Here is a 26,087-nt window from a genome sequence, read left to right on the forward strand (position 1 = left end):
TTAACTTCAAATAGGCATTTATTTTAAACAGTTTAAAAATATTTACAAATTATACAAAGTTTTAAAATTGGGTACATTGATTAAATTAAATCATAAAATTCTTGTACTGTGTACCCCCCACATTATGGCAATTTGAACAATTTGTGTTTTTTTTTAAATTCACAAAAATCACTACCAAAAATTGAGATGGAGAATAATTAACTTACAGAAATGAGAAAATAATTAATATAAAATATGAAATAAACTATAAATGACATTTTTTGTCAAAGGTTTGTATTATAGAAAATATCTAGCAGTTTGCTAGAAATGCAACCCCTCTTTAACAAGGAGGTGTACTGTGATTTGAAAGCAACAAATATAGCAAGTCAAAACAGCTTCTGAAAAAATATATACAGATACACTTCCCCTCAGTTTTATTCTTTGGTTTGTGAACATTACTCATACAGGTCCACTTTGTTGGTGGTCAATCACCTCCCAGACTTCAGATGAGGCTTTCGTGGTTGATGCTGTTTTGGCACTGTTACCTAAGTAAAGAAACCCAAATCTGTAGGAACAAAAAGAATAGAATAATGTGCAACTGCGAAGCAGTTCATATATGATGAAATAACAATCGTCAATTAAATATCATTTAATTCAGGAACTAATGGACAGCACTGTGCAAAACATTTAGCGCACCTCATTGCAGTCCTTGCATTGAAATACCAGATTCCTCACCAGAAACCAAAACTTGGTATTCAGCCTCAACTAAAAAGCTGCAGTGCAGAAAACATGCATTTAATTCTTTCAGATCAGCATAGGGCAGGAGAAAAAAAAACAGGAAAACAAATCTGCAGAGACAAAAAATTTAACTTCTAAGCACTCCTGACAATGGTAAAAAAAAAATCAGTAAGCAATGGGTTGTAGAGCTGTATTCAGCTTCATCTCAAATTCAACATGTCAGAAATACCATATAACCATATAACAATTACAGCACGGAAACAGGCCATCTCGGCCCTTCTAATCCGTGCCGAACTCTTACTCTCACCTTTACAATTAAAAGTTACAGAATGTGTTTCTTTTTAATAAGAATGTCTTTAAGCTGATTGCAATTCCTGTGAAAATAGATAGTAAAAGAACAAGTCTTAACATTTCCATCAAATAAATTATTGCATCAGGGTGATTATCCAGTTCGTAATTTCCTTTTTTTTTAAAAAAAAAAGGGAGGGCATTAATTTCATCTAAAGCATAGAGGTTTTCTTCTTATCAACACAGACAGATTGGTTTGTCACCACAATTACTCAAACTTAGTTCCCAACCAGAGGCTACAATTCCATTACAGGATAAGACAAATGCTTTTAAAGTTCAGTTTACCTCAGGATGTCCTGCCATTGGAATTTCCACCGCATAGATGTGGAAATTTGCCCTACACAGCAGTTCAACCCCTGGTTTGGGAAGAGCTGCCCAACTTAGGAAGGGAAGCAGTGACTGCTACAATTGTTGATTTTGGGGAAAATGGAAACATTTACTTTTTTCCTTGCCCTGTTCAGCATTAAGACTCCAGCTGGAAAGTTCTTGCAGGTGCACACAAACTTTGGATTTGAATGTGACGCTGCCAGGGAGCAAGGTGGTCTGTAGCACCATTCATCACTTTTAGAAGAGTGGAGAATTAGAAGGAAAGCACACATCTCCTCTCCTGCCATCAAATACATTCATAAGAGACTCAAATTAGGTCTCATGGATTTGTTTCAATGAAATAAACTACTTTGCCAAATATTGCCACCAACTCAAATTAACAAGTAGATGCAGTTGTATGAATATAAACACGGCTTTGTGTTGGTCTGTTATAAAACAAAATGAATGCACCCGCTAAAAATAAATTTCTGTGGAAAATTTGCCTTGTTAACCTACACTAAAAATGCAAAGCAGTAGTTGATAAACAGAGAAATGACTGTCGATGGGGCAATCTGAAGCAACAAACAAAGTGCTGGAGGAACTCGGTGGATCAGGCAACATATGAGGAAACAAATGGGCAGACAATGTCTCAGATTGAGAACATTCATCTCATTGATAAGCATACTCCACATCTGAAGTTCAGTCAATGGAAACAAATTTTGGAAGCATTGTACAAAGTACACCTGCTGGGAATTTGAACCTCTGGCCAACAGTGGAGGACAAATTTCCACTATGAAAACTCAGCAAGTCAGATTGCATCTAAAAGATTGGGGTTAACATTTCAGCTTGATAATCTGGGTCTGAGCAAAGGTCATTGGCATGAGTCACAAAGCATACTCTCATCTTACTATCAAGCTATTCTATAGAATGTGATGGGACGCCATGCTTGCATGTACTTAGTCAATGGCATTTGGTTTCCTGGCAGCTCTCAGCTGAATGTATCTTTCTTTCCCTGATTAGGAGACTCACTCACTGGGAAAATACATCGTAATTTCTTAGCCACAGCACTTAATGGAGTGGCAGACAATCACGAGATAACTCAGCAGGAAAACCTCCCCTACAGGCCACTATCTAGCAGAACCCACCTGTATTGCATGTGACAACTGGTCATGGAGAATTAATGATGACTGCCATGGGAGAGTCTTACCAGACTGACCCACCATCCCATCTGGAGGTGGATGTGCAGTTGTGGGTGACCTGTAAAGGGAGGTTACAGTGAATAGAGAATGCTATCAACTATATATGCATGGGCAACTACCAGTTCTAAAACTTCACAGCTACCGGAGAACACTTTAAGGGATTTCCTTAACAAGGAAAATGGTGGCAGAAATAGTTTTACTGACAATTGGAATTATCTTTCACCTGGAAATGTGTGTGGACCGAGTTAAGAGAGGTGAACAATATGGTTTAACATCATCTCTGGGATACTGAACCTCTGGCAGTGTGATGCCTTACTAGAGAAATTTGTACCTGGGGTTTCTGGACTAGAGTTAGAACCTACGATCTGATGGGAAGCAAAAGTACAGCCTCTGAGATAAGAAAGGCCCATGTACAAGAAAGAAGTTAATTTTGCAGAGGAGCATGAAGCCGTAGGGCCTGTGCAGTTGGGTGTGGTGGGGTCAGTAATGTGTGATTAGGTTATTACTGTAAACTTCCTTTTGCAAAGAAAGAATGGGACTGTACATGGCGGAATCAATTTTTAGACTAAGAATAACAGCGTTGCAGCATCTGTTTCCTTAGACTATCAGATGGGCTTTTATAAGTTTTAGGTCAACAGTTAGTCAAGTCTAAGCACCATGGTTTCTCTCTATCCCATTTTCTCAAGAGAAAAAGAATTGAGAACAAAGGGACGTTGTGAGAAGGATATAATTAGGAGTAGTAAAATGATGGAATAAAGGAAGAAAGGGAACTACTTAAAACTAACATGAAGTAATTGGGCTGAGTGGCCTGGTCCCATTCAACATTATACAGATGAATAAATATCTCCGCTTTTGTTTCGGTATGCAACTTATCCAACAAGCCATCAGATTGTGGAGATATTTTTCTATTGCGATGTTGGAGACAGAAAAGATTCTGAAGAGAAATGCATAAAGATCAGATCAGCAGGGCAGGATAGTTTGAATGAGAGTATTTATGATCTGATTAGACATCTTGTCTGTAACAGATGAAACAGAGAGATGATTTGACTTCTTGATTGTCAAGAGTAATCAATGTAACGAGGCAACCTTCAGAGACAGACTCAACAGGCACATGGAGGCTGAGAGATTTCTACAGGATAAAGTGTTACGACACTGAAGTAGTTTATGGTGCTCCTTCTGTGATGGTACATAATCTGTTCTATTGATCTCACTTGTGCACCAGCATTTTGACAAGCGAACTTTTACTAGTCTAAAAGGAGCGTATTTGGCAGAATTACTAGAGTAAATTCAAGCTGCTTAGAAGGTCACCAATTGCTTATTTGTAAAACAACTGGTTACCATTAAAGAACTTAAGCCAATTCTTAATACGTATAACATAAATTCGGTGGCACGGCAGCGTAGCGTTCAGTGCGAAGCTATCACAGCTCAGGGTGTCGGAGTTCGAAGTTCAATTCCAGTGTCCTCTGCAAGGAGTCTCGGTACGTCCTCCCCAGGGAATGAATGTTTTCCCTAGGTGCTCCAGTTTCTTCCCACAGTCCAAAGACATACTGGGTAGGTTAATTTGTCAAAATTAAATAATGGGCAAAAAATTACTTCGTCAAGTGAGTAAAATGTGACAATATGAAGTCTCTGAACAAATAGCAAAAATTAGTCTTGACTGGTATTTAACTCCCTAAAATAGCAAAAAGCTTCCCTTCATCATTACAGAGAAAAGGAAACTCACTGACTGGGGGCATAATGGATACCTTCCAAAGAAAACACAGGCATGGATGGAGATATCAGACAGTCAAGGAACCCAGTCGCCTAAAAAAAACGATGGAAAGCAAGGCAACATCTCCATTTAAGGGGTAGAATTACACAGGTATGCAATAAAGTCACGTTTGCAAAGATGCCAATCTCACATTGACAGATGTAGCAGAAGGAAGATTCAGAGTATTATAAAATGTCAAGAGAATTGGGTCGCAAAACTTTGCAGAGACAGGCAAAAATGAAGTATTTCGTTATAATTACGAAGTCACATGAAAAAATTTCTGATGTGAATTCACACAAAAGGTATGGCTTTTATGCTGATGTGATGTAGTAATTTGTAACCTACTTTGTAGTATTTTAATAGAAATGGTTTTGGTTATTTAAGACTAGTATTTGCTTTATAAATAGGCAACTGGTCAGTTTTGTCATCAGCTTGAATTTACATTGGCAACGTTGAACATAAAACAGTACAGCACAGTACCAGCCCTTTGGCCCACAATGTTGTGCCAGCCTTTTAACCTATTCCAAGATCAATCTAATCTTTCCCTCCCTGACAGCCCTTCATTTTCCTTTTGTCCAGTCTCTTAAATATTTCCAATGATTCTGCTTCTACTACCACTCCTGGCAGTGCGTTCCATGCACCCACCACTGTGTAAAAAGCCTACCTGACATGCCCCTAACCAAACACCAAACACCTGAAAGTTATGCCCCTTGTAACCTGGGGCAGACCCAATCCAGTCCAGGGGACTTACCTATCCTTATGTTTTTCAAAAGTTCCAGCACATCCTCTTTCTTAATGTTCACATGTTCCAGCATATTTGTCCAAGTCCTCACATTTGTCAAAATCCCACTGGAGAATACTGAAGCAAAGTATTCATTAAGGACGTCATCCAAACTACTCTGACCCCAGGCATATGTTTTTCTTTTATCTTTGATTGGTCCTATCCTCACGCTAGTCATCCTCTTGTTCTTCATATACATGTGGAATGCCTTGAGGGCTTTCCTTAATCCTACCTGCCAAGGCCTTCTCATACCTCTTTTAGCTCTCCTCTTTCCTGTCTACTTTATAACTCTCAAGAGCCTTGTCTGATCCTTGCTTACTAAAGCACAAGTATTCTTCTTTCTTCCTCTTGACTAGATGTTCCACGTTGCTTGTCAACTAAGGTTCCTTCACCCTACCATCCTTTCCCTACCTCAATGGGACAAATCTACACAGAACTCCATGCATTTCCCTGAGTACATCTGTTCCCAAATTACGTCCAAAGTTCCTACCTAATAGCAAGATAATTCACCCTCCCCCAATTGAATATCTTCTTATACCATCTGCTCCTTTCCCTTTTCAAGCCTATGGTAAAGGTCAGGAAGTTGTTCTCACTATCTCCGAAATGCCCATCCACCAAGAGATCTGTCACCTGGCCAGCTTTATTATATGAGAGTACTAGATAGTACTCTGTATCGATCTAGTATGGCCTCTCGTCTCGTTGGTCCGTCTACATATTGTGTCAAGAGTCCTAATTGGAAACACCTAACAAATTCTGCCCATCCAAAGCTTTTGTACTAAGGAGGTGCCAATCAAATTAGGGAAGTTGAAGCCACCCATGGCTATAAGCCTGTTATTTCTGCACCCTTCCAAAATCTGCCTCCCAATCTACTCCTTGGTGTCTCTGTTGCTATTGGACTTCTATAGAATACTCTCAATAGAATGATTTACTCTCCTTCTGTTTCTGACTTCTACCCACACTGACCCACTACATAGAAACATAGAAAACCTACAGCACAATACAGGCCCTTCGGCCCACAAAGCTGTGCTGAACATGTCCTTACCTGAGAAATTACCTAGGCTTACCTAGCCCTCTACTTATCTGAGCTCCATATACCTGTCCAGGAGTCTCTTAAAAAACCCTATCGTATCCGTCTCCACCACTGTCGCCAGCAGCCCATTCCACACACTCACCACTCTCTGTGTAAAAAAAACTTACCCCTGACATCTCCTCTGTACCTACTTCCAAGCACCTTAAACCTCTGCCCTCTTGTGCTAACCATTTCAGCCCTGGGAAAAAGCCTCTGACTATCCACACTATCAATGTCTCTCATCACCTTATACACCTCTATCAGGTCACCTCTCATCCTCCGTCGCTGCAAGGAAAAAAGGCTGAGTTCACTCAACCTATTCTCATAAGACATGCTCCCCAATCCAGGCAACATCCTTGTAAATCTCCTCTGCACCCTTTCTATGGTTTCCACATCCATCCTATAGTGAGGCGACCAGAACTGAGCACAGTACTCCAAGTGGGGTCTGACCAGGGTCCTATATAACTGCAAAATTACCTTTCGGCTCCTAAACTCAATCCCATAATTGATGAAGGCCAATAAACTGTATGCTTTCTTAACCACAGAGTCAACCTGCGCAGCAGCCTTGAGTGTCCTATGGACTTGGACCCAGGACTCCTCTGATCCTCCACACTGCCAAGAGACCTAATACTATATTCTGTCATCATATTTGACCTACATGATGGCCTCCTTTTCTGCAGCTGTGATAATACCTCCGATTAGCAATGCCACATCGCCGCCCTCTTACCTTCCTTGCTGTCCCTTATGAAATATGTAAACCCTGAAACATCCAGTGACCATTCCTGCCCTTCTGACAGCCACGACTCCGTAATGGCCACAACATCATCAGTCCGTACACCGTTCCATGCTCTAAATTCACCACCCCTGTTCCTAATATTTCTTGCATTGAAAGAGACACATTTCAACTCATCCAACTGACTGCAATTATACCCTATCTCTACACATTACATCTACCTTTACAATAACTGCTCCATCACCTAACCTACCAGTCGGGTTCCTCTTGGCAACCTTGTTTAAACCCTCCCCAACACCTTCACTAAGCTTTTGCTAAATATATTAATACAAACAAAAATGGAGCTTGCTAGTGATGGCTCTATGTGCAATTTTCAGCTTGTGATACAAGGAACAAATAAATAAATCACATCCCTTAACTATTCAATGTTTTCCTATCCTGAGGATGAACAATGTAGAGTTAATATCTTTCATTCTCTGGCTGTTTGTCTCTGCCACACAATGTTGTCATTTCTTTTGATATGGATCGAAAGAACAAAGTCAAACATTGCCAGTAAACCCAAAACTCCGTCCTTACAATGCTTATAACAAGCATCAAAATGGCTGAACCTATCCAGCTCACCCTACACTTTCCCTAAGGTTTGACAGATGCACAATCTCTATAAAATAAATCATATGTGAAGGCCAGAAGTATTGAAGGATTTTTACTACTTCTGCCAGCAACAAACAGGGTCAAACAACACTGGACATGCACACAATGAAGCCTGACATTATATACTGCAGTTCCAGCAGCTGGCTGCTGAAAATCTCAGTGTAGCCAACATACTTTATATTAACGGATTTATTAGCAGAAATAGTAAGTATCAGATTAACTATATTTCATTAGCTCAAATGGATGGAGCAAGCACATTCACAGAAAACTAACTCAGCAAATTGCACCTCACTTGAATGGAACTTGGTGCCAATGAAACAATACAGAGATGATATGGGAATCCAGCTAAAGAAAACGTCCTAGAATTCTGCAGGTAGACATGGATTCTGGATGCTGCCTTTCCAGACAGGTGCTCCGCACGCAGGAAGACATCTAACATTAGGGTTTTTGGCTCAGCTGCTAAATACATGAATTTAAACTATCCTTCAAAATAAGGTCTCTTTACAGGGTGAAGTTGCATGGCAAGCCATCAGTATTCATAAGTTTCTGAAATCTGTATTCTAAAGCACTCCATACTTCGGAAATTTCTTTTCTTTGAGGTACAATACCCTAGCCACTTTACACTATGCTGTGCTTTGTTGAAAAACCAGACACTTTGCAGCTGCCAAACAAAATCTGAGGCCCAAAAGGAATTTTGGCTGTGACTGTCAGTACCACAGAAAACATCTGGAAGTTCTAAACACAAAAGATTCTGCAGATGCTGGAAACCCAAAGCAACACACACACGCACACACTCATGCTAACACTCACACTCACAAAATGCTGGAGGAACTCAGCAGGTTAAATGGCATCCATGGAAATGAATAAACAGTCATCATTTTGGGACAAGACCCTTCTAAAGGACTGGGAAAGAGGGAGGAAGATGGCAGAATAAAGGGGGGAGGAAGGAGTATAGCTAGAAAGTGATAGGTGAAGCCACCTAAACTACACCTTAGGGTTCTGAAGAGATTGCAGAGGTATTAGTAATGATCTTTCAAGAATCATTGGACTCTGGCATGGTGCCAAAGGACCGAAAATTGCAAATGTCACTCCACTCTTTAAGAAAAGAGGAAGGCAGCAGAAAAGAAATTACAGACCAGTCAGCCTGATCTCAGTGGTTGGGAAGATATTGGAGTCAATTGTTAAAGATGAGGTTATGGAATACTTGATAACACAGGACAAGATAGGAGAAAGTCTGCATGGTTTCCTTAAGGGAAAATCTTGCCTGACAAACCTGTTGGAATTCTTTGAGATTGCAAGTAGGATAGATAAAAGGGGATGGAGTGGATGTTGTATATTTGGACATTCAGAAGGCCTTTGACAAGGTACCACACATGAGGTGCTTACCAAGTTAAGAGCCCATGCATTACAGGAAAGTTGCTGGCATGGTTATAGCATTGGCTAATTGGTAGGAGGCAGTGAGTGGGAATAAAAGGATCCTTTTCTGGTTGGCTGCCAGTGACTAGCAGTGTTCCACAGGGGTCAGTGTTAGAACTGTTTTTTTTATGCTGTATATCAATGATTTAGATGATGGAATAGATGGCTTTGCTGCCAAGTTTGCAGATGATATGAAGATTGGTGGAGGGGCAGGTAGTGTTGAGGAAACAGGAAGGCTGCAGAAGGACTTAAGACAGATTAGGAGAATGGATAAGAAAGTGGCAAATGAAATACAATATTGAAAAATGCATAGTCATGCACTTTGGTAGTAGAAATAATTGTGCAGACTATTTGCTAAACAGGCAGAAAATCCAAAAATCTTAAATGCAAATGGACTTGGGAGTTCTTGTGCCGAACACCCTAAAGGTTAACTTGCAGGTTGAGTCAGTGGTGAGGAAGGCAAATGCAATGCTGGCATTAATTTCAAGAGGTCTAGAGATGTGATGCTGAGGCTTTATAAGGCACGGGGGAGGGCACACCTTGAGTAATGTGAACAGTCCTCAAAGAAAAGATATGCTGGCATTGGAGAGGGTTCACAGGATGATTCTGGGAATGAAAGGGTTATCATATGAGGAACATTTGATAGCTCTGGTTCTGTACTTGCTGTAATTGAGAAGAATGAAAGGGGATCTCACTGAAACCTTTTGAATGTTGAAAAGCCTGGACAGAGTAGATGTGGAAAGGACCTTTCCCAGGAAGGGGAAGTCTAGGACAAGAGGGAACTGCCTCAGGACAAACAAGCGTCAAATTAAAACAGAGATATGGGGTAATTTCTTTAGCCAGAGAGTGGTGAATTTGTGGAATTTATCACAATAGGCAGCTATGGATGCCTGGTTGTTGGGTTTATTTAAGGCAGAGCTTGATAGGTTCTTGATTGGACACGGCATCAAAGGTTACGGAGAGAAGGTTGGGGAGTGGGGCTGAGGAGGGAAAAAAGAATCAATCAAGATTGAACGGCGGAGCAGACTCAATGGGCCAAATGGCCTAATTCTGCTCCTATGTCTTATGGTAAACAGCAGAGGAGAGTAAACCATAGGAGAAAGGGAAGGAGGTGGGGACCCAGGGGGATGTGACAGGCAGACAAGAAGAGACAAGGGGGCAGAGTGGGAAATAGAAGAGGGGAGGGAGAGAAGTTCTTTTGAAATAGGAGATCTTAATCACAACCTCCCTGCTAATCTTGGCAAATTATGGATGAGATGGTCAGAAAAGTTATAGATTTACAAGTGGGCTTGAATTCCATCTGGCTTCTCTATGGTTCTCTGTGGGTCTTCACAATCAACACTGAAAACGCTATTAATTAATAGGAATGAGAACAAGGAAAATGGCACAGTAGTACGAGACAAAGAACAGCTCCCATTAAAATTAGGAGAACTGGACCAAGTAAACACTACTTTATAAAAATTGTAAACAAGTGACTGAGCAGCATACCCTCTTTCCTCTACAACAGCAGCTGGAATTAACAGCTCTCTGTTTGCAAAAGGCTTCTGCAAGTAAAGCGAAAGGGGGAAAAGGCTTTTTTATGGGCCCTCAAGACTTTGCATCTCCAAAGGAGAAGCCATAAATGGAAAGCTTGGACCTTGAAAGGAACAGGGGGAAAAGTCATTTCCCTGCATTCCCTTGGTTACTGGTCACAGAGTGACATTTGTGGGGAAAATGCAATTAAGTTGAAGAATTTGTAATAATAATCTAAGTCATGAAAAGTATTTTGCAATCATTAATTGGATTTGTCCATTTGCCCATTTTTGTGGGCAAGTCAGCATGAAAATGCCAAATAGAAAAGTTACTTCACTCTAAGATTACAGATCTTAAGTCACAGACAACATTGAACAGGAAAAACAGAAAATTAAGATGAGTAATAATTAAATGTGGTATGTTATTGATGGAACCTGTACTACCTGTATCAGTGCAATTGAAGTTGAAAGGTTATTTTCAGCTCTAGATTGACTCTGCCCTGTTTTGTCCTTTAGTCCTCGGTCACTCAGAGATACAAAGTTCAGGCACAAAACAGGAGGATGGAACCCAGGCAAGTGCTTGAACTTCAAAGACATAAGACATGAGTTGACTTCAATGAAATAGGAAACTTGAATGACTGCAAACAGGCAAAGATTAACATTTAAAGAGTGAATCTAGAGTTCGTCATTAGTCCGTATCCCAGTATGGCTGAAAACGCAGAGGGAATGTGACCAACAGTCACAAAAAGGTTGAATGAAATTTTTTTGGTCTGTACAAACGTAACAAAAAGCATCATTTTCAACAATGATTTCATAACGATGATTTCACAGGACAAAATTACAACGAAGAAAACCAGATATTCTTTAAAAAGGGTGTAGGCTGAAGTTGCAGCTTATTACGCCTACCCTTCTTACTTATACAGCAACATATTTGGTGTCAATCATCACATTAAAACAAAAAAAGGATGGTAGTAGAGCAAATAAAACAGCTTGTAATGTTGCCAAAAACACCAGTATGCCTGAGGGATTGACAGCATTTCTGAAGGTGAGAGAATTGATAGGGGCGTGTAGAACATGAAAGTAAATTTGTAAGAGATAAAAATTCAAATCGTAAATGCTCCTTTTTATATGCAAAAAAAAGAAAAAATATGAACATAGACTCCTGGCAGACTGAGGCAGGAAACATTTACTATGAGAAATTAAATATATATTTGTGTGTGTGTGTGTGTGTGTGTGTGTGTGTGTGTTGACAGAGGTGTATGTGTAGAGAGACCACATACTGTTGTAAGAAACATAACATTGTGACAGTCGATAGATTTCTGTTATTTATTCATTTCGAGCAGTGGGGGTGCCAGACAGGATAGTGCAACACTCCTGCTGCGGGATCTGGAAAGGCAGGGAGACCTCCTGTGTCCTTGACGACTAAAGCTGCAAGAAGTACATCAGACCGTGTTAAGGAGCTGGAGCAGGAGCTGGTACTCAATAAATGCTAGATCTTTCAGGAGGCTGAGGGGTTGATAGACAGAACACGTTGGGAGGTAGTTACACCCAAGGTACAGGACACAGGTAACTGGGAAGACATCAGGAGGGGGAAAGGGGATATGCAGCCAGAGGAAAGCCACAGCATCAGGTCTTTGGCTCTGTGGCTCAAAAAGAAGGAAGAAAAGACTAGCTGTAATGATAGGGGATTTGTTGGTTAGGGGAACAGAAAGGAGGTTCTGTGGATGACAGTGCAGTTCCCCAATGGTATGTTGCCTCCTGGGTGCCAGGCTCAGGGACATCTTGGACTGAGCCCACAGTGTTCTTAATGAGAGGGTGAGCAGCCAGAGGTTGTAGCCCATGTCGGTACCAATGACATGGGTAGGAGAAGTAAGTTCAGGGAGTTAGATGCTAAGTTAAAGGGCAGGACTTCCAGGGTTGTAATCTCAAGATTGCTACCCAAGCCCCGTGCTAGTGAGGCCAAAAATAAGATCATACAATTTAACACATGGCTTAGGAGATGGTACAGGAGGGAAGGCTTCATATTTTGAATTACTGGTCTCTCTCCCGGGGAAGAAGGGACAGATTGCATCTGAAATCGAGGGGGAACTAACACCCTAGTGGGAAGTTTTGCTAGTGCTGCACTGGGGTGGTTTAAACTAAAGTTACAGGGAGAACCACAGTGCCAGAATCAATAGTGGAACGGTTGTGGACAAAGGTGCTGTTAAACCTACATACAATATCAGGAATCAAAAGGTGGAAGTAATGTTCTGAACTGTGTCTATTTCAACACAAGGAGCATTGTAGGAAATGTGGATGAGCTTAGGGCATGGATCACCATGTCAAATTATGACATTGTAGCCACTTGTGAGACTTGGTTGCAGGAAGGGTAGTATTCGTAGTGCTTTTCGGGTTTTGTTACTTTGGACGTGATAGAGTGGGAGGGATTAAATGCTGCATTTCTAATTCAGGAAAATATCACAGCAATGCTCAGACAAAACAAACTGGTGAGCTCGTCTAGTGAGGCTTTATCGGTTGAACTGAGGAATAAGAAAGATATGGCCACGCTAACGGGATTATGTTATAGACCATCCAACAGTCCATGGGATTTAGAGAAGCAAATTTGTAGAGGGACCACATATTGTCACAAGAAACATAACATTGTGATAGTAGGTGATTTTAACTTTCCACATAGCGCCTGGGATACTCATGTTGTAAAAGGGCTGGATGGGAAAAAGTGTCAAATGTGTTCAAGAAAGTTTCCTTGATCAGTACATAGAGGTCCCAACTAGACTACTACTACTACATCGACTCAGGCCTAGGGGGTCGGTGTCAGGCACAATGACGGACTCTCCACCTCTCCCTCTCCCTCATCAGTGTGTTCAGTTCATGTACATTAGCCACGCCACTGTCTTCTAGGAGCGTGTTGACCATAGTCTTGGGAGGGCGCCCAAAGATCATCCTCCCGTGCTTGGGCTCCCATATGATGACTATCTCATCTTGAATGCCAAGTGACTGGCAAGATCTCACATGGGAGGTTGGTCAAGAAGGTTCAAAAGCCTTGCTAAAGCCCGTAGACAATATCCAGTGCCTTGTCTTCATCAACTTTGCTGACAACTTCCTCAAAAAGCTTATAGGATTGGTTAGGCACGAACTACCTCCCTGACACCCCATATACCTCAAGATTGGTCTGTTCAATCATTCTATCAAAAGGTAGCAGTATTTAAAATCTAAGTAGTCGCTTGGTTTACAGATGTTTAGAAATCTACTTCTCTACATACTTATCTACATAAAATATTTACTTATTTACCTGGCTGACAGTACTTTGCAAAGCAATTCCAAAATCCAGATCTGGATTTCATGGAAGACAGTACTTTGCAAAGCAGTTCTAAACTTTGGAGGTGGATCTCTGAAAAATAGATATGGAAATGTTACATACAAGTAAAAAAAAGATACATTTCTTAAATATTTAGTGGTCTATAACTAATATTCCAGTGAATACATTAAAGAATGCACACATAAAAGTTGCTGGTGAACACAGCAGGCCAGGCAACATTTCTAGGAAGAGGTACAGTCGACGTTTCGGGCCGAGACCCTTCGTCAGGACTAACTGAAAACAGAGCTAGTAAGAGATTTGAAAGTGGGAGGGGAGGGGGAGATCTGAAATGATAGGAGAAGACAGGAGGGGGAGGGATGGAGCCAAGAGCTGGACAGTTGATTGGCAAAAGGGATATGAGAGGATCATGGGACAGGAGGCCCAGGGAGAAAGAAAAGGGGGAGGGGGAAGCCCAGAGGATGGGCAAGGGGTATAGTGAGAGGGACAGAGGGAGAAAAAGGAGAGAGAGAAAAAGAATATGTGTATATAAATAAATAATGGATGGGGTATGAGGGGGAGGTGGGGCATTAATGGAAGTTAGAGAAGTCAATGCACGTTGATTTTTATCAATTCATATGCATGCCTTTTCCACAAATACATGGGAAATTAGAAACTCCTCATCTATCTAGTAGTGGTCAGTAAAATCACAAGGAAAAATGCATTCCAAAGCCAGGTTTATCTATATTCCTGTCTTGTGGTTCGTTCTCCCTGCACTGACTGAGAATGGACACATGTCTATATGGCGGGGGGGGGGGGTCCATTGACGACAATCATGGCCGGAGTAGGGCTAAATATCTAACTGGAATCCCATTTTATCCTAACACAGCCTGGCTGATGCAGCAAGAGACCTTTGATCTGATCAAAGGTATGATCAGGTGCTGTTGGTGGGATTTTACATCAGCTCATTACGGCTCATTGAGAATGCGGTAAGTAAAAGCACCAAGCCAAGCTGAAGTTTTTTTATGCTGCTCAGCCAGTGTACGTTACTTCCGCAATCCAGAAACTTCTAAGGCAGGAGCTCCCAACCCTCTTTATGCCAATGAGTCTTACCATTAACTGAGGGGTCTGTAGACCCCAGGCTGGGAATCTCTGCTACAAGGAGATGTTTTCACAATGAAGTATCAGGTCTTCAGCCATGCCAGTTGACACTCTGATATCCTGCCCATTTAATGAATGGGTGAACGGACAACCACACTGGATTCACCAACCTCCGTCCCTATATCATTCCCCACACTCCAGCCGCCAATTTGTTGAAGCTGTCTCATTCTTGCTTTGGCCCATTCTTGCCACAGAAGAGTCAGGCACCCCAGGTTTATTCTGAGCAGACTGGAATTCCTCTCAGCTATCACATTTGACAATCACATTTGCAGATGGATTGAATTACCATAGCTGATACTAAATAGCAAAGATCTGAATGTCCTTAACTTGAAGGCAAGCCAGCCAGTGCGAGAACAGTACATCAAATCAAGCTACAGTCCAGTGCTATCATATCCGTGCACAATATTTTCCACAGAGCAATTAGTAATTGTTGCCTTTCCACATGAAGCAAAGACATGGAGGTAGGATGAAATATCACAAGTCATCCATACAACCTCCTAATGGTTGCTGCTGACATTCCTTGAGAAGCTCAGGGACTCCCACACGGCAGCTGATAATGATCACTACAGATATATTGCCAGCACCAAGCTGATCAGGAAACTTGCTGCCTGGGTTGGAAGGTGGACCTGAGGCACAAGATCAGCCGCAATATTCTAAAATGGTGGGAAAGGCCTGCACGACTGCTTGGCCTTCCCCTCCTTATGTAGAGCTAGCATAAGTAGAAGTACGATCAGACCATTTGGTCCCTTGCTTCTACTCACCAACTAAGTAAGATCTTTTAGTTTGGGGCCAGTTGTTTTGTAGTAACTCCAGAATCCTTGATGCCCTAATGTATAAAAATCTATCACACTGCCTTGAGAATATACCAAGTGACTGAGCTACCATGATCCTGTCGAGTAAACCTCACCATTGATGTATGGAGACGTAGCCAACAGACCAGGGGCGCCACGGTACCACCCTAGCTCCTTGTGAACTGCATGCTCATAGTAAATTGTCCTGTGATTCTCCCTTTCTTCAGCTGTCCATCGATTTTCAATGTTGACTGAGGCCTGGGCAAGGTTGTATGGACCACCGATGTTGTCCAAGGGAAGGGCACTAGGACCCATACAGCCGGGCACCGATGTCATTGCAGAGCAACGTGTGGTTAAGTGCCTTGCTCAAGAACACAACACGCTGCCTCAGCTGAGGCTCGAACTAGCGACCTTCAGATCACTAGACCGGCTCCTTAACCACTTGGCCACGTGCCACCCACGTCCTGTGATTAAGCTGGGGTTAAGCAGGTGGGTTACTGGGCAGAAAGGGCCTGGTCTGCTCTGTATCTATAACTAAAATAAATAAGGTGCAGAGAAAGGCAGTGATATGAATGACCTGATAATCCATTTTAATAACGACAGGTGGTTTAATAATTCCCTTTCTTTCCTTCAGATCATGCCACAAAAAGTTCAATATTCACCCAAGATCATTGATGGAACGTGGGTTTAAAGTTTCATCCTCCAAAGGCAGCATGCCCTCAATGCTGCTCTGAACCTCAGACTCCAGCCTCCGGAGTGGAAGTCCAATGACCTCTAACCTCAGATGAGGTGAAACCGTTAGAGAACAGAGGCTGAAATGCCTGTCTGCCCCCTTGTAAAATTGCTCCTGGAAATCCCTCATGCAAATCCATGTCAGTGAGTTTTCACTCTATTATCAAATTAGGAATATAGGGGAAGAACCTCTTCATACAACCTAAACAAAATGCGGAAAGAAACTCTCCTTACAACCTGACCACAGTATGGTCAGGTATGAGGAGCGACTGATTGTTCTTGGCCTTTACTCACTGCAATTTAGAAGAATGAGGATGTGCAGGGGAAATCTCATTGAAAACTAACAAATATTGAAAGGCCTAGATAGAGTAAATGTGGAGAGGATGTTTCCTATAGTGGGGTAAGTCTAGGATCAGAGAGCACAGCCATAGAATAGAGGGACATCACTTTAGAACAGAGATGAGGAGGAATTTCTTTAGCCAGAGGGTGGTGAATATGCGGAATTTGTTGCCAAGCGGCTGTGGAGGCCAGATCATTGAGTGTAATTAAGGTGGAGATTGACAGGTTCTTGATTAGTCAGGGTGTGAAAGATTACGGTGGAAGGCAGGAGAGTAGGGTTGAGAAGGAAATGGATCAGTCATGATGAAATGGCGGAGCAGACTCAATGGGCCGAATAGCCAAATTCTGCTCCTACGTCTTATGGTCTTATAAAATACGAAAGGAAACTCTCCCTACAACCTGACCAGAATACAGAACCTCTGTATACAATCTGACCAAAATTCTTCCCTCAATTAAATCTATATATGTAAATATTTGTTCCATTGAACCTTGTGGAATCCTTACACCAACAGTCCTCAACTGCTTCATTGGTGACATACCATCGATAATAAGGTCAGACGTGGGTTGTTGAAAATGATAGCACAGTTAATTTGTAATCACAGCAGGACAGACAGCATTCAGGCATGAGCAGACAAGTGGCAAGTAACACTTCCATCACAGTAGTGTCAAGCAACAGCCATTTTCAACAAGGGAGTCTAACCGCGTATCCTTCACACTCAATGGTATCACTGTGTTGGAATATTCCACCAAAACATCTTGGGGAGGTCATAGCTGACCAGTAACTCAACTGGACCAGCCACGTAATTAACTGACTCAAAAGAACAAATCAGATGCGAGTATTTTACAGGAATTGATTCACCACCACCTGACACTCAAGTCTTTCTACCATCTGCAAGGTGGATGAGGAGCCTGATAGAACCTACAACATTGATGGAATGCGAGGAGAATGGAATTAATGCGGGAGCTGGGTAGCCTCCAGCTTGATAGTACAAACATTGATTTCTCTCATTTCTCTCCCCCGCTTCCCTCTTTTTCCATTCCCCATTCTGGCTCCCCCTTTACCCTTTCTCTTCTCCCCCTATGCCCATCACCTCCCTCTGGTGCCCCTCCTCTTTCCCTCTCTCCCATGGTCCATTCTCCTCTCCCTTCAGATTCTTTCTTCTTCAGCCCTTTACCTTTTCCACTTATCACCTCCCAGATTCTCACTTCATTCCCCCCGCCCACCCCTGGTCTTCCACTCACCCACCTTTCCCCCTCACCTGGCTTCACTTATCACACGCCAGCTTGTACTCCTTCCTCTCCCCCCCTCCCCCCTCCCCCAGCCACCTTATTCTGGGTTCTTCCCTAGATGCTGCCTGACCTCCAGCATTTTGCGTTTGTTCCTCCAGATTTCAAGTACTTACAGAATCCCATGTTTCAGGTGCTTGATGTTCAGCATGGACTCAGTGCGTGGAAGGACCTAGTTAACTCACGGTTCAAGTATGAAAATATACTAAGTCGCTGTGGGCCAAATGGCCTCCTTCCAAGTTCCAGGTCTCTCCGGACAGACTGTCAATCCCTTCGCCTCCAAAACAGCCTCACACCACAGGGAACTGAAGCAAGCAGATTAAGGTTTCACACCCAGTTCACTGGTCCATCTGAGCCACTGAGTGCAGTCTAATGTTTCAATGTGTACATCTATTACAACTGGACAAATAGTCTCTGGAAACAAAGGTCACAGGCACTTTTTAAACCATGTTGACATTATTTTTATAGGTTAGTTAAAAACTTGCAATGCCTCCAACTGAGGAAGTTGCCCTCCACACAACAGCATGTGAAACAATCCAAACTGCTGCGCACTCTACTGTCTGTCCAGCTGGAGAAAAAAAAATCTGGTGTTACCTATCACCTTTCAATAAATAAGTTCAACCCTCACGACCGCATTGGAGCCAAGACTGAACAAAAAAAGCAGCAGAATCGAGGCAGTGAGGCCCGGGCCAGAAAGCAAGAAACAAGCCAATGTTTGACCTTTTTAAGCACCAGGTAAGGTCAAATAAGGTCATTGGAAAGGTCAGGTACAGGTCAAATCAAAGCAGCGGGGCCCAGGCCCAAAACCAAGAAATAAGCCGTTGTTTGACCAATTTAAGCACCGAGCCAGATCGGAAAAGTTAAGTATAGGCCAAATCAAGGTGTCGGGGCCTGGGCCTGAGAGCATATCAAAGTGGCAGGGCCCAGGCCTGAGAAATGATCCACTGTTTAAGTGCTGGGCCAGATTGAAAAGGTCAGGGTGTCAAGGACAGAGGCGAGGAAGGGTCTGAAGTTCAGCTCGCTGCTCACAAGATTTTCTTGTCTCTGTGCTGAACTGAGGCTGTGGCCTGCAACAAATGGGCTCCCGGGCCTGCTGCAGTGATGACTGGCTTCGTGGCTGTGAACTCACTTTTGCGAACTGCTGTACTGAATGTCATTTGCTTACTATTGTTGGCACAATTTTTTTTTCTGCCCACTGGGTATTTGACAGTCTTTTTGTTTTAAATGGGTTTTATTGGGTTTCTTTGTTTCGTGGCTGCCCTTTAAGGAGACAAATCTCGAGGCTGTATATAGTGTACAGACATCCCACCTCTCCCGGAAGTTCCAGGAGTCTCCCGTATATTAAAAGTGGCTCCCTGATGCCCGCAAATTATATACAATGTCCCAGAAACTGATTTTTTTGAGAGCGAGTCTGAGAGAACGCGCGAGAAAGAGCGAGAGAGCGAGCGCAAGAGCAAGAAAGCAAGCGTGAGTGAGAGAGCATGAGAGCGAGAGTGAGAGCAAGAAAGCAAGCGCAAGTGAGAGCGACCACGAGAGCGAGAGCAAGCACGTGCGTGAGAGAGCGAGCGCGAGTGAGAGCGACCACCAACGAGAGAGAGAGTGAGAGCAACAGCAAGAGCGAGAGAGTTCCAAAAAAAGAAAATATCAAACGTACTTCACCCCAGACTACACTGAAGTGTACCCCTGCCTAATAGGGGTCAAAAATAATGACAGTGTTGCTCGCTGCACTGTTTGCAACAGTGACTTTTCTATTGCCCATGGTGGGTTAAGACTGTAAAAGACATGTTGAGGTGAGTTTAACAGGTGTCATTCATTCATTAGCATAGCTAACGTTATTTAAACTAGCTGGCTAGTTGCTAAGGAGCTACTCTATTGCAGACATCCCACCTCTCCCGGAAGTCTCCCGCAAATTGATGGTGCTACCTCCCTGAAATGAGTTTTTGCAGGGTGCGATGTCTGAGTGTACATTGATAATAAATGTACTTTGAACTTTGAAGAAAGGTTAACTTGGACCTCAGCTCTCTTTAATCACTTCTACTAGTTAAATTAAACCTATGCCCCTTCACTTCCTTTCACAGTGATACGCTAGTGGGTTAAGTGACTGATGTAAACTTAGTAAATGCCAATAGCATTCATACAGAGGGTTTGAATCCAATCTTCCGTCCTTGGACTCACTTTACACTGCACGCTGTCGGAGCAGTGCTGCCAGGATAATCAAGGACACGACCGACCCAGCCAACACACTTTTCATCCCTCTTCCCGCCGGGAGAAGGCTCAGGAGCTTGAAGACTCGTATGGCCAGATTTGGGAACAGCTTCTTTCCAACTGTGATAAGACTGCTGAACGGATCCTGACCCGATCTGGGCCGTACCCTCCAAATATCCGGACCTGCCTCTCAGGTTTTTTGCACTACCTTACTTTCCCTTTTCTATTTTCTATTTATGATAAATAATTTAAATGTTTAATATTTACTATCGATTTGTATTCCAGGGAGCGCGAAGTGCAGAATCAAGTATCGCTGTGATGACTGTACGCTCTAGTATCAATTGTTTTGCGACAATAAAGTAAAGTAATGGGAACATGAGGGAGAACAAGTTGAAGAGCTCCAGGGAAACGAGAAGAGGAAGTGTGGGACTGTTGGACCTGATCTGTGGAAGCCAGCATGGATCCAGTAGTAAACAGAATGGCCTCCTTAAATGACCCAAAGTTCCATGAACTTGATCCAGTGTCACCTGTATAGAGTGTATGTATTCCATCCTTGACCAACAAACTTCCTCATGATGTTCCAGTTTCTTTGCTTATCACAATAACAGACGGAATCAAAGGGGAGTTGGTGAGAAATTATGGGAGAGAACAAACTTCCGAACCACAGGGAAATAAGGAGAAGGGAAAAATGGGTCTGAAGGGATGGCATGACCCGATGGACTGAATAGCCTCATTCTATCTTCTTACAAGTATAGACAATTCAGCGGAAGGGCAGGTAATGCTGAGGAAGCAGACAGTCTGCAGAAGGAATTGCACAGATAAGGAGAATGGGCAAAGATGTGGCAGATAGAATATAATGTTGGAATGTATATGGTCACACACTTGGTTGAAGGAATAAAGATGTAGACTATTTGCTAAATGAGAAGAAAATTCAGAAATTAGAGGTGCAAAGGGACAAAAGTGCAATGTTAGTATTCATTTCGAGAGGACTAGAATAAAAGATCAAGGATGTAATGCTGAGGAATTGGTCAGACTGCACTTGGAGCATTGTGAGCAGTTTTATCTACAAAATGATGTACTGGCATGGGAGAGGCTCCAGAGAAGGTTCATGAGAATGAAAGGGTTAACATAAGAGGAATATTTGATGGTTCTGGGTCTGTACTGGTTAGAGTTTAGAAGAATAACAGGCAATCTCATTGAAACCGATTGAATATTAAAGGCCTAGACAGAGAGGATGTTTCCTGTAGTGGGTGAGTCTAGGACGAGGGGGGACAGCCTCAGAACAGAGGGACATCCAAGATGATGAGGAAATTCTTTATCCAGAAATCACTGGCATGGATGGCTGTGGAGGCCAAGTCATTGAGTACATTTAAAGCGGAGGTTGACAGGTTCTTGTCAGGGTATCAAAGGCTACAGGGAGACAGCAAGAGAATAGGGTTGAGAGGGATAATAAAGTAGCCATGATGGAATAGTACAACAGACTTGATGGACCAAATGGCTTAATTCTGCTCCTATGTCTTATGATCTTAGGTTCAAGGAATACACGTATAAGTTGGATAATTGGATATGCTTACAAGCATCCAATCTTTAACACAAATGTAACCTCCAGACCATAACCCCGTAACATTACATATAAAATGCAGCACAGAATCTGGCCAAGCACACTACTGTGCTGTTTATCCCCACAAGAGCAGAAATCCCAGTCTCATGTGCCTGCACCATTCATTGTTTTCCCTTCTTTCAACCGTCTAGCCGATCTGGTGTTGCACACCAGAGAACACAATGTACTATTTTGAAAATCTTCGATCATTTATCTAATATCTGTCTCACTTTGTTCCACATTCTTTGAATCAAGTGCTGGACCAGTGGTCATATTTCTGACCCACAGATCCAGAGATGTGGGCTTGAATCTCACCAGATCAAGTGGGAAACCTAAACACACGGAACTAAGTAAACCTGCATTTAAGGAAAAATAGCTACACACATCAGTAATAACTACAAAACTGCAATATTATTATAAAGCCATCAGGAAGAAGATATAGCAGCATCAGGATTCACACCTGCAGGTTCAGAAACGCTGTCGGAGCAGTGCTGCCAGGATAATCAGGGACATGACCCACCCAGCCAAAACACTTTTCGTCCCTCTTCCCTCCAGGAGAAGGCTCAGGAGCTTGAAGACTTGTACAGCCAGATTTGGGAACAGCTTCTTTCCAACTGTGATAAGACTGCTGAACGGTTCCTGACCCGGATCTGGGCCGTACCCTCCAAATATCCGGACCTGCCTCTCGGTTTTTTTGCACTACCTTACTTTCCCTTTTCTATTTTCTACTTATGATTCATAATTTAAATTTTTAATATCTACTATTGATGTGTACTCCAGGGAGCGCGAAGCGCAGAATCAAATATCACCATGATGATTATACATTCTAGTATCAATTGTTCGGTGACAATAAAGTTAAGTTATTACCCCTCAACCATCAGGCTCTTGAACCAAACTTCACTCAACTTCACTTGCCCCATCATTGAAATGTTCCCACAACCTATGGACTCACTTTCAAGGACTTGTCACCTCACATTCACGATACTCATTGCTTATTTATTTATTATTATTCCTTTTGTTTGTATTTGCACAGTTTGTCATCTTTTGCACACTGGCTAAACACCCAAGTTAGAGTGGTCACCATCGACTCTAATATGGGTTTAATGAGTATGCCCACAAGAAAATGCGTGCTTTCATAATATTTCTACTTGTAACTTTGAAGACCACAGCTGGTTCGTTAATTCTATTTGGGATAAGATTTTGAAAAGCTATCCACTTTGGTCTATATGCAACTCTAGATGTAAAAAAAACTATTTATTCTTAACTGTAATTAGGAATAAGCAATAAATGTTGCCATTCCAGTGATAATCACATCCAGGGAATATATTGGAATAAATAGAATGACTTTGCGTTTGCCAGAATGCACCAGGGTAGTGTATGTGGTCATATTCAGTCTGAATAATAAGTCACAAAGAAAAAGGCTTCTCACTGTTTCTAGCCCCCATCTATTCTAATGATTACAGTCAGCCAATGAACAAACCCAGAATAATAAAAACAATAAGGAATTCACAGAAGCTGGTTTAAAACTCACAAAGATTTGATTCTCGACTCGGGTGGCTTGGCATCTATTTCGTCTTGTGGGAAGCTGGGAAGGGGAAGGGCGTCTTTAGTTTCTTCATCGCTGCTTAGAAACAAAGATTTCGTTTTGAGAAAAATAATACAAATTGTTATCAGTAAAGTGGCCTTTGCACCCCCCCCACTCAACAAATGGCTCTCACAATGTTCTCTGAAATAAAAAATATAGATGGATTCCAGAAATCTTGACTTTCATGGCCAGCAATAGTATTAACACTCAAAAATAAATAACTGGAATTTCACCCTACTGTCTATTGAGCCAGTACCCATTTGGGCAATTGATAAGTGTCTGGAGTTTCTACAGATTACAGAAGTTATATTTAGCTGTCCTTGTCAATTAAATGAAGATTGAAAATGTTTAAGTGTGAATATTTCAAAAATAATTGAGTATCCATGGTCTTCTAATCAAAGAAATCTGTGCCTAATCTGGGCCTACTCCCAAAGCTGTTGATAGTAGAGCATGGGTTTTATTTAATAATCAAGATGGAGAGCAGATTAGGCCCTTCTCCCAGCCACGTGCTGGTCAGCAATCTCTGATTTAACCCTTGCCTCATCACGGGACAATTTGCAACGACCAATTAACCTACTAACCGATAGGTCTTTGGATTGTGGGAGGAAACCGGAGCACCCAGAGGAAACCCACGTGTTCACGGGGAGAATGTACTTGTAAGACAGTGGCAGGAATGCAACCCGGGTCCCCTGTAAACACTATGCTATCGTGCCGCCCATCTCTCACTGGCGGATTTTTCATTTGCTGTATGTAACTCCTCATCCTCCGAGCACAGGGGCAGTGTTACTGGATTCACTTCTCAATGCATTACGAATCACTTGTATGTGTGTAAAAGTAAAATATCCCATAGCACTTTTAAAACAAAAGGAAACTCGGCAGAGATTCTATATTTCATAGCAAAGATTGAAAAGATCCAAGAATTATTCTTTTAAACAACAAAACCATCATTATTTAGCCTATTAGAAATAGATGATTTTAAAGCAATTTTGCCTTTGCATTACAAACTGCAAATGACAAGTAGCTTGGTAAACTGAAGAAGCAAAAAGTGTGAGCTTGGTCAGCTCTGCAGTTCTCAGCAAAGCCACTAGGTGGGGCAGTGACTCAGTTCATTAAACAAGGTACACACATAAAAGTTGCTGGTGAACGCAGCAGGCCAGGCAGCATCTCTAGGAAGAGGTGCAGTCGACGTTTCAGGCCGAGACTAGAAGGGTCCTGACGAAGGGTCTCGGCCTGAAACGTCGACTGCACCTCTTCCTAGAGATGCTGCCTGGCCTGCTGCGTTCACCAGCAACTTTTATGTGTGTTGCTTAAATTTCCAGCATCTGCAGAATTCCTGTTGTTTGCGTCATTAAACAAGGTGCTCAGTTCTGTTCTCAATGCAATGCTGGATACAAATCGCAACTTTGTGCCAAATCTAAGAAAATAAAACACCTACAGAACACTGCACAGAAACCATTCAAAATTTAGTGCCTTTGCTGAAGAGGTACTTTGGAAACCTCTTAGAGTAGCACTAGATAAGAGTGGAAGAAATGGATGGATATATTAATTGGAGTTTCATGTGCAGCAACAATTACTGCTATGAGGTCTCCAACTTCCAATGCATACAATGTTTGGAATTAATAGGTTGGCCACCCAACAAAGATAGACAGCTTCTGGTCAAGGACACTGCCACTATGTTCAGGAGGGTAAGGGGTTACAGATGGGAAGAGGTACATTCACCAGTAAAAGTAGCAAAGGAAGATCTGTCAGGGAAATTGAAAACAGAAACAGATCTAATAGTAAGAGACTATCAGCATGACAAGAGAAAAATACCAAATACAGCACTTCTTGGTGGACACAAGGGTTGAAATGGTGAAATTGGAGGAAAGGTGGGGTAGGTGCAGATTTCTAAGTGCTGCTTTCCTCACATTAAGTTACTTACCTGCTACACATGCTCTCTGGAATTCCCAACATCTTTGCCTTCACCTTTTTCCTTTGCTTGTTAATTGCCGTCTTGATTGCTTCCATGAAAATTGTCGGGCATTTTCCATCGTTGAAAATCTCTCTGCAAACATCAAAGCACATCGTCCAAGCCTCTGTTGCCCAACACCCAAGACAGTGTCCATGTTTCAATTGTTCAGCAAAGATGGTATCTAGAACTCCAAACCGCATACACAATAACCCTTCCAAGCTAAACCTGATAGCAATCTCAAAGTGCAGTTTAGATTATAAATTCACCTGACCACAGTGGACTGATTCCACAGTCCATCTTCAGGGCAGGAAATGGAAGGAGGGAGGTGCAGAAATTGAGGCATTCCCCCATCAGTGAATCATAATTAAATATTTCTCGGCTACACCCTACAGAAAAGGCTCACCTCTGGTAGTATGCCAGCTCCTCCTGGACCAGAAACAGGTTTGCTTTCAACTCGTTGCGCTCATGCAGAATCTGCCGCATTTCTTGTTTCGTGAAGCAGGGCCGGTTCGGGTCCGTTACATCAATGATGATTTTGTCAGCCATGTTGATATTTGGTGCACTTGTAGCTTTGCTCACCTGAGAAAAAGAACAGATAAAGGAGCCCTGTAAACATCATGTCAATTTTGATTAGCAGAGTCAGTGATGGAATCTCTTAATGAG

The 26,087-nt window shown here is 42.3% G+C and overlaps 1 protein-coding gene across 7 annotated transcripts in view; it reads right to left on the minus strand.

Annotated features, from left to right (window-relative positions):
• The window catches only part of rilp (Rab interacting lysosomal protein), a 63,553-nt gene continuing 37,466 nt past the window's right edge, over nucleotides 1-26,087 (minus strand). The window contains exons 5-10 of one of the 7 annotated variants that reach the window (XM_063031907.1): nucleotides 25,828-26,003; nucleotides 25,395-25,517; nucleotides 23,420-23,512; nucleotides 13,771-13,869; nucleotides 2,517-2,628; nucleotides 1-544 (exon numbers count right to left, since the gene is read on the minus strand). In XM_063031907.1, coding sequence (XP_062887977.1) covers nucleotides 521-544; nucleotides 2,517-2,628; nucleotides 13,771-13,869; nucleotides 23,420-23,512; nucleotides 25,395-25,517; nucleotides 25,828-26,003 — 627 coding nt within the window. In that variant the 3' untranslated portion in view covers nucleotides 1-520. The remainder of the gene's footprint in view (nucleotides 545-2,516; nucleotides 2,629-13,770; nucleotides 13,870-23,419; nucleotides 23,513-25,394; nucleotides 25,518-25,827; nucleotides 26,004-26,087) is intronic. The other 6 variants (XM_063031908.1, XM_063031910.1, XM_063031909.1 and 3 more) reach the window with 6 other exon arrangements.

This window comes from Mobula hypostoma, chromosome 23, assembly GCF_963921235.1.
Source record: "Mobula hypostoma chromosome 23, sMobHyp1.1, whole genome shotgun sequence".
Taxonomy (NCBI): Eukaryota; Metazoa; Chordata; class Chondrichthyes; order Myliobatiformes; family Myliobatidae; genus Mobula; species Mobula hypostoma.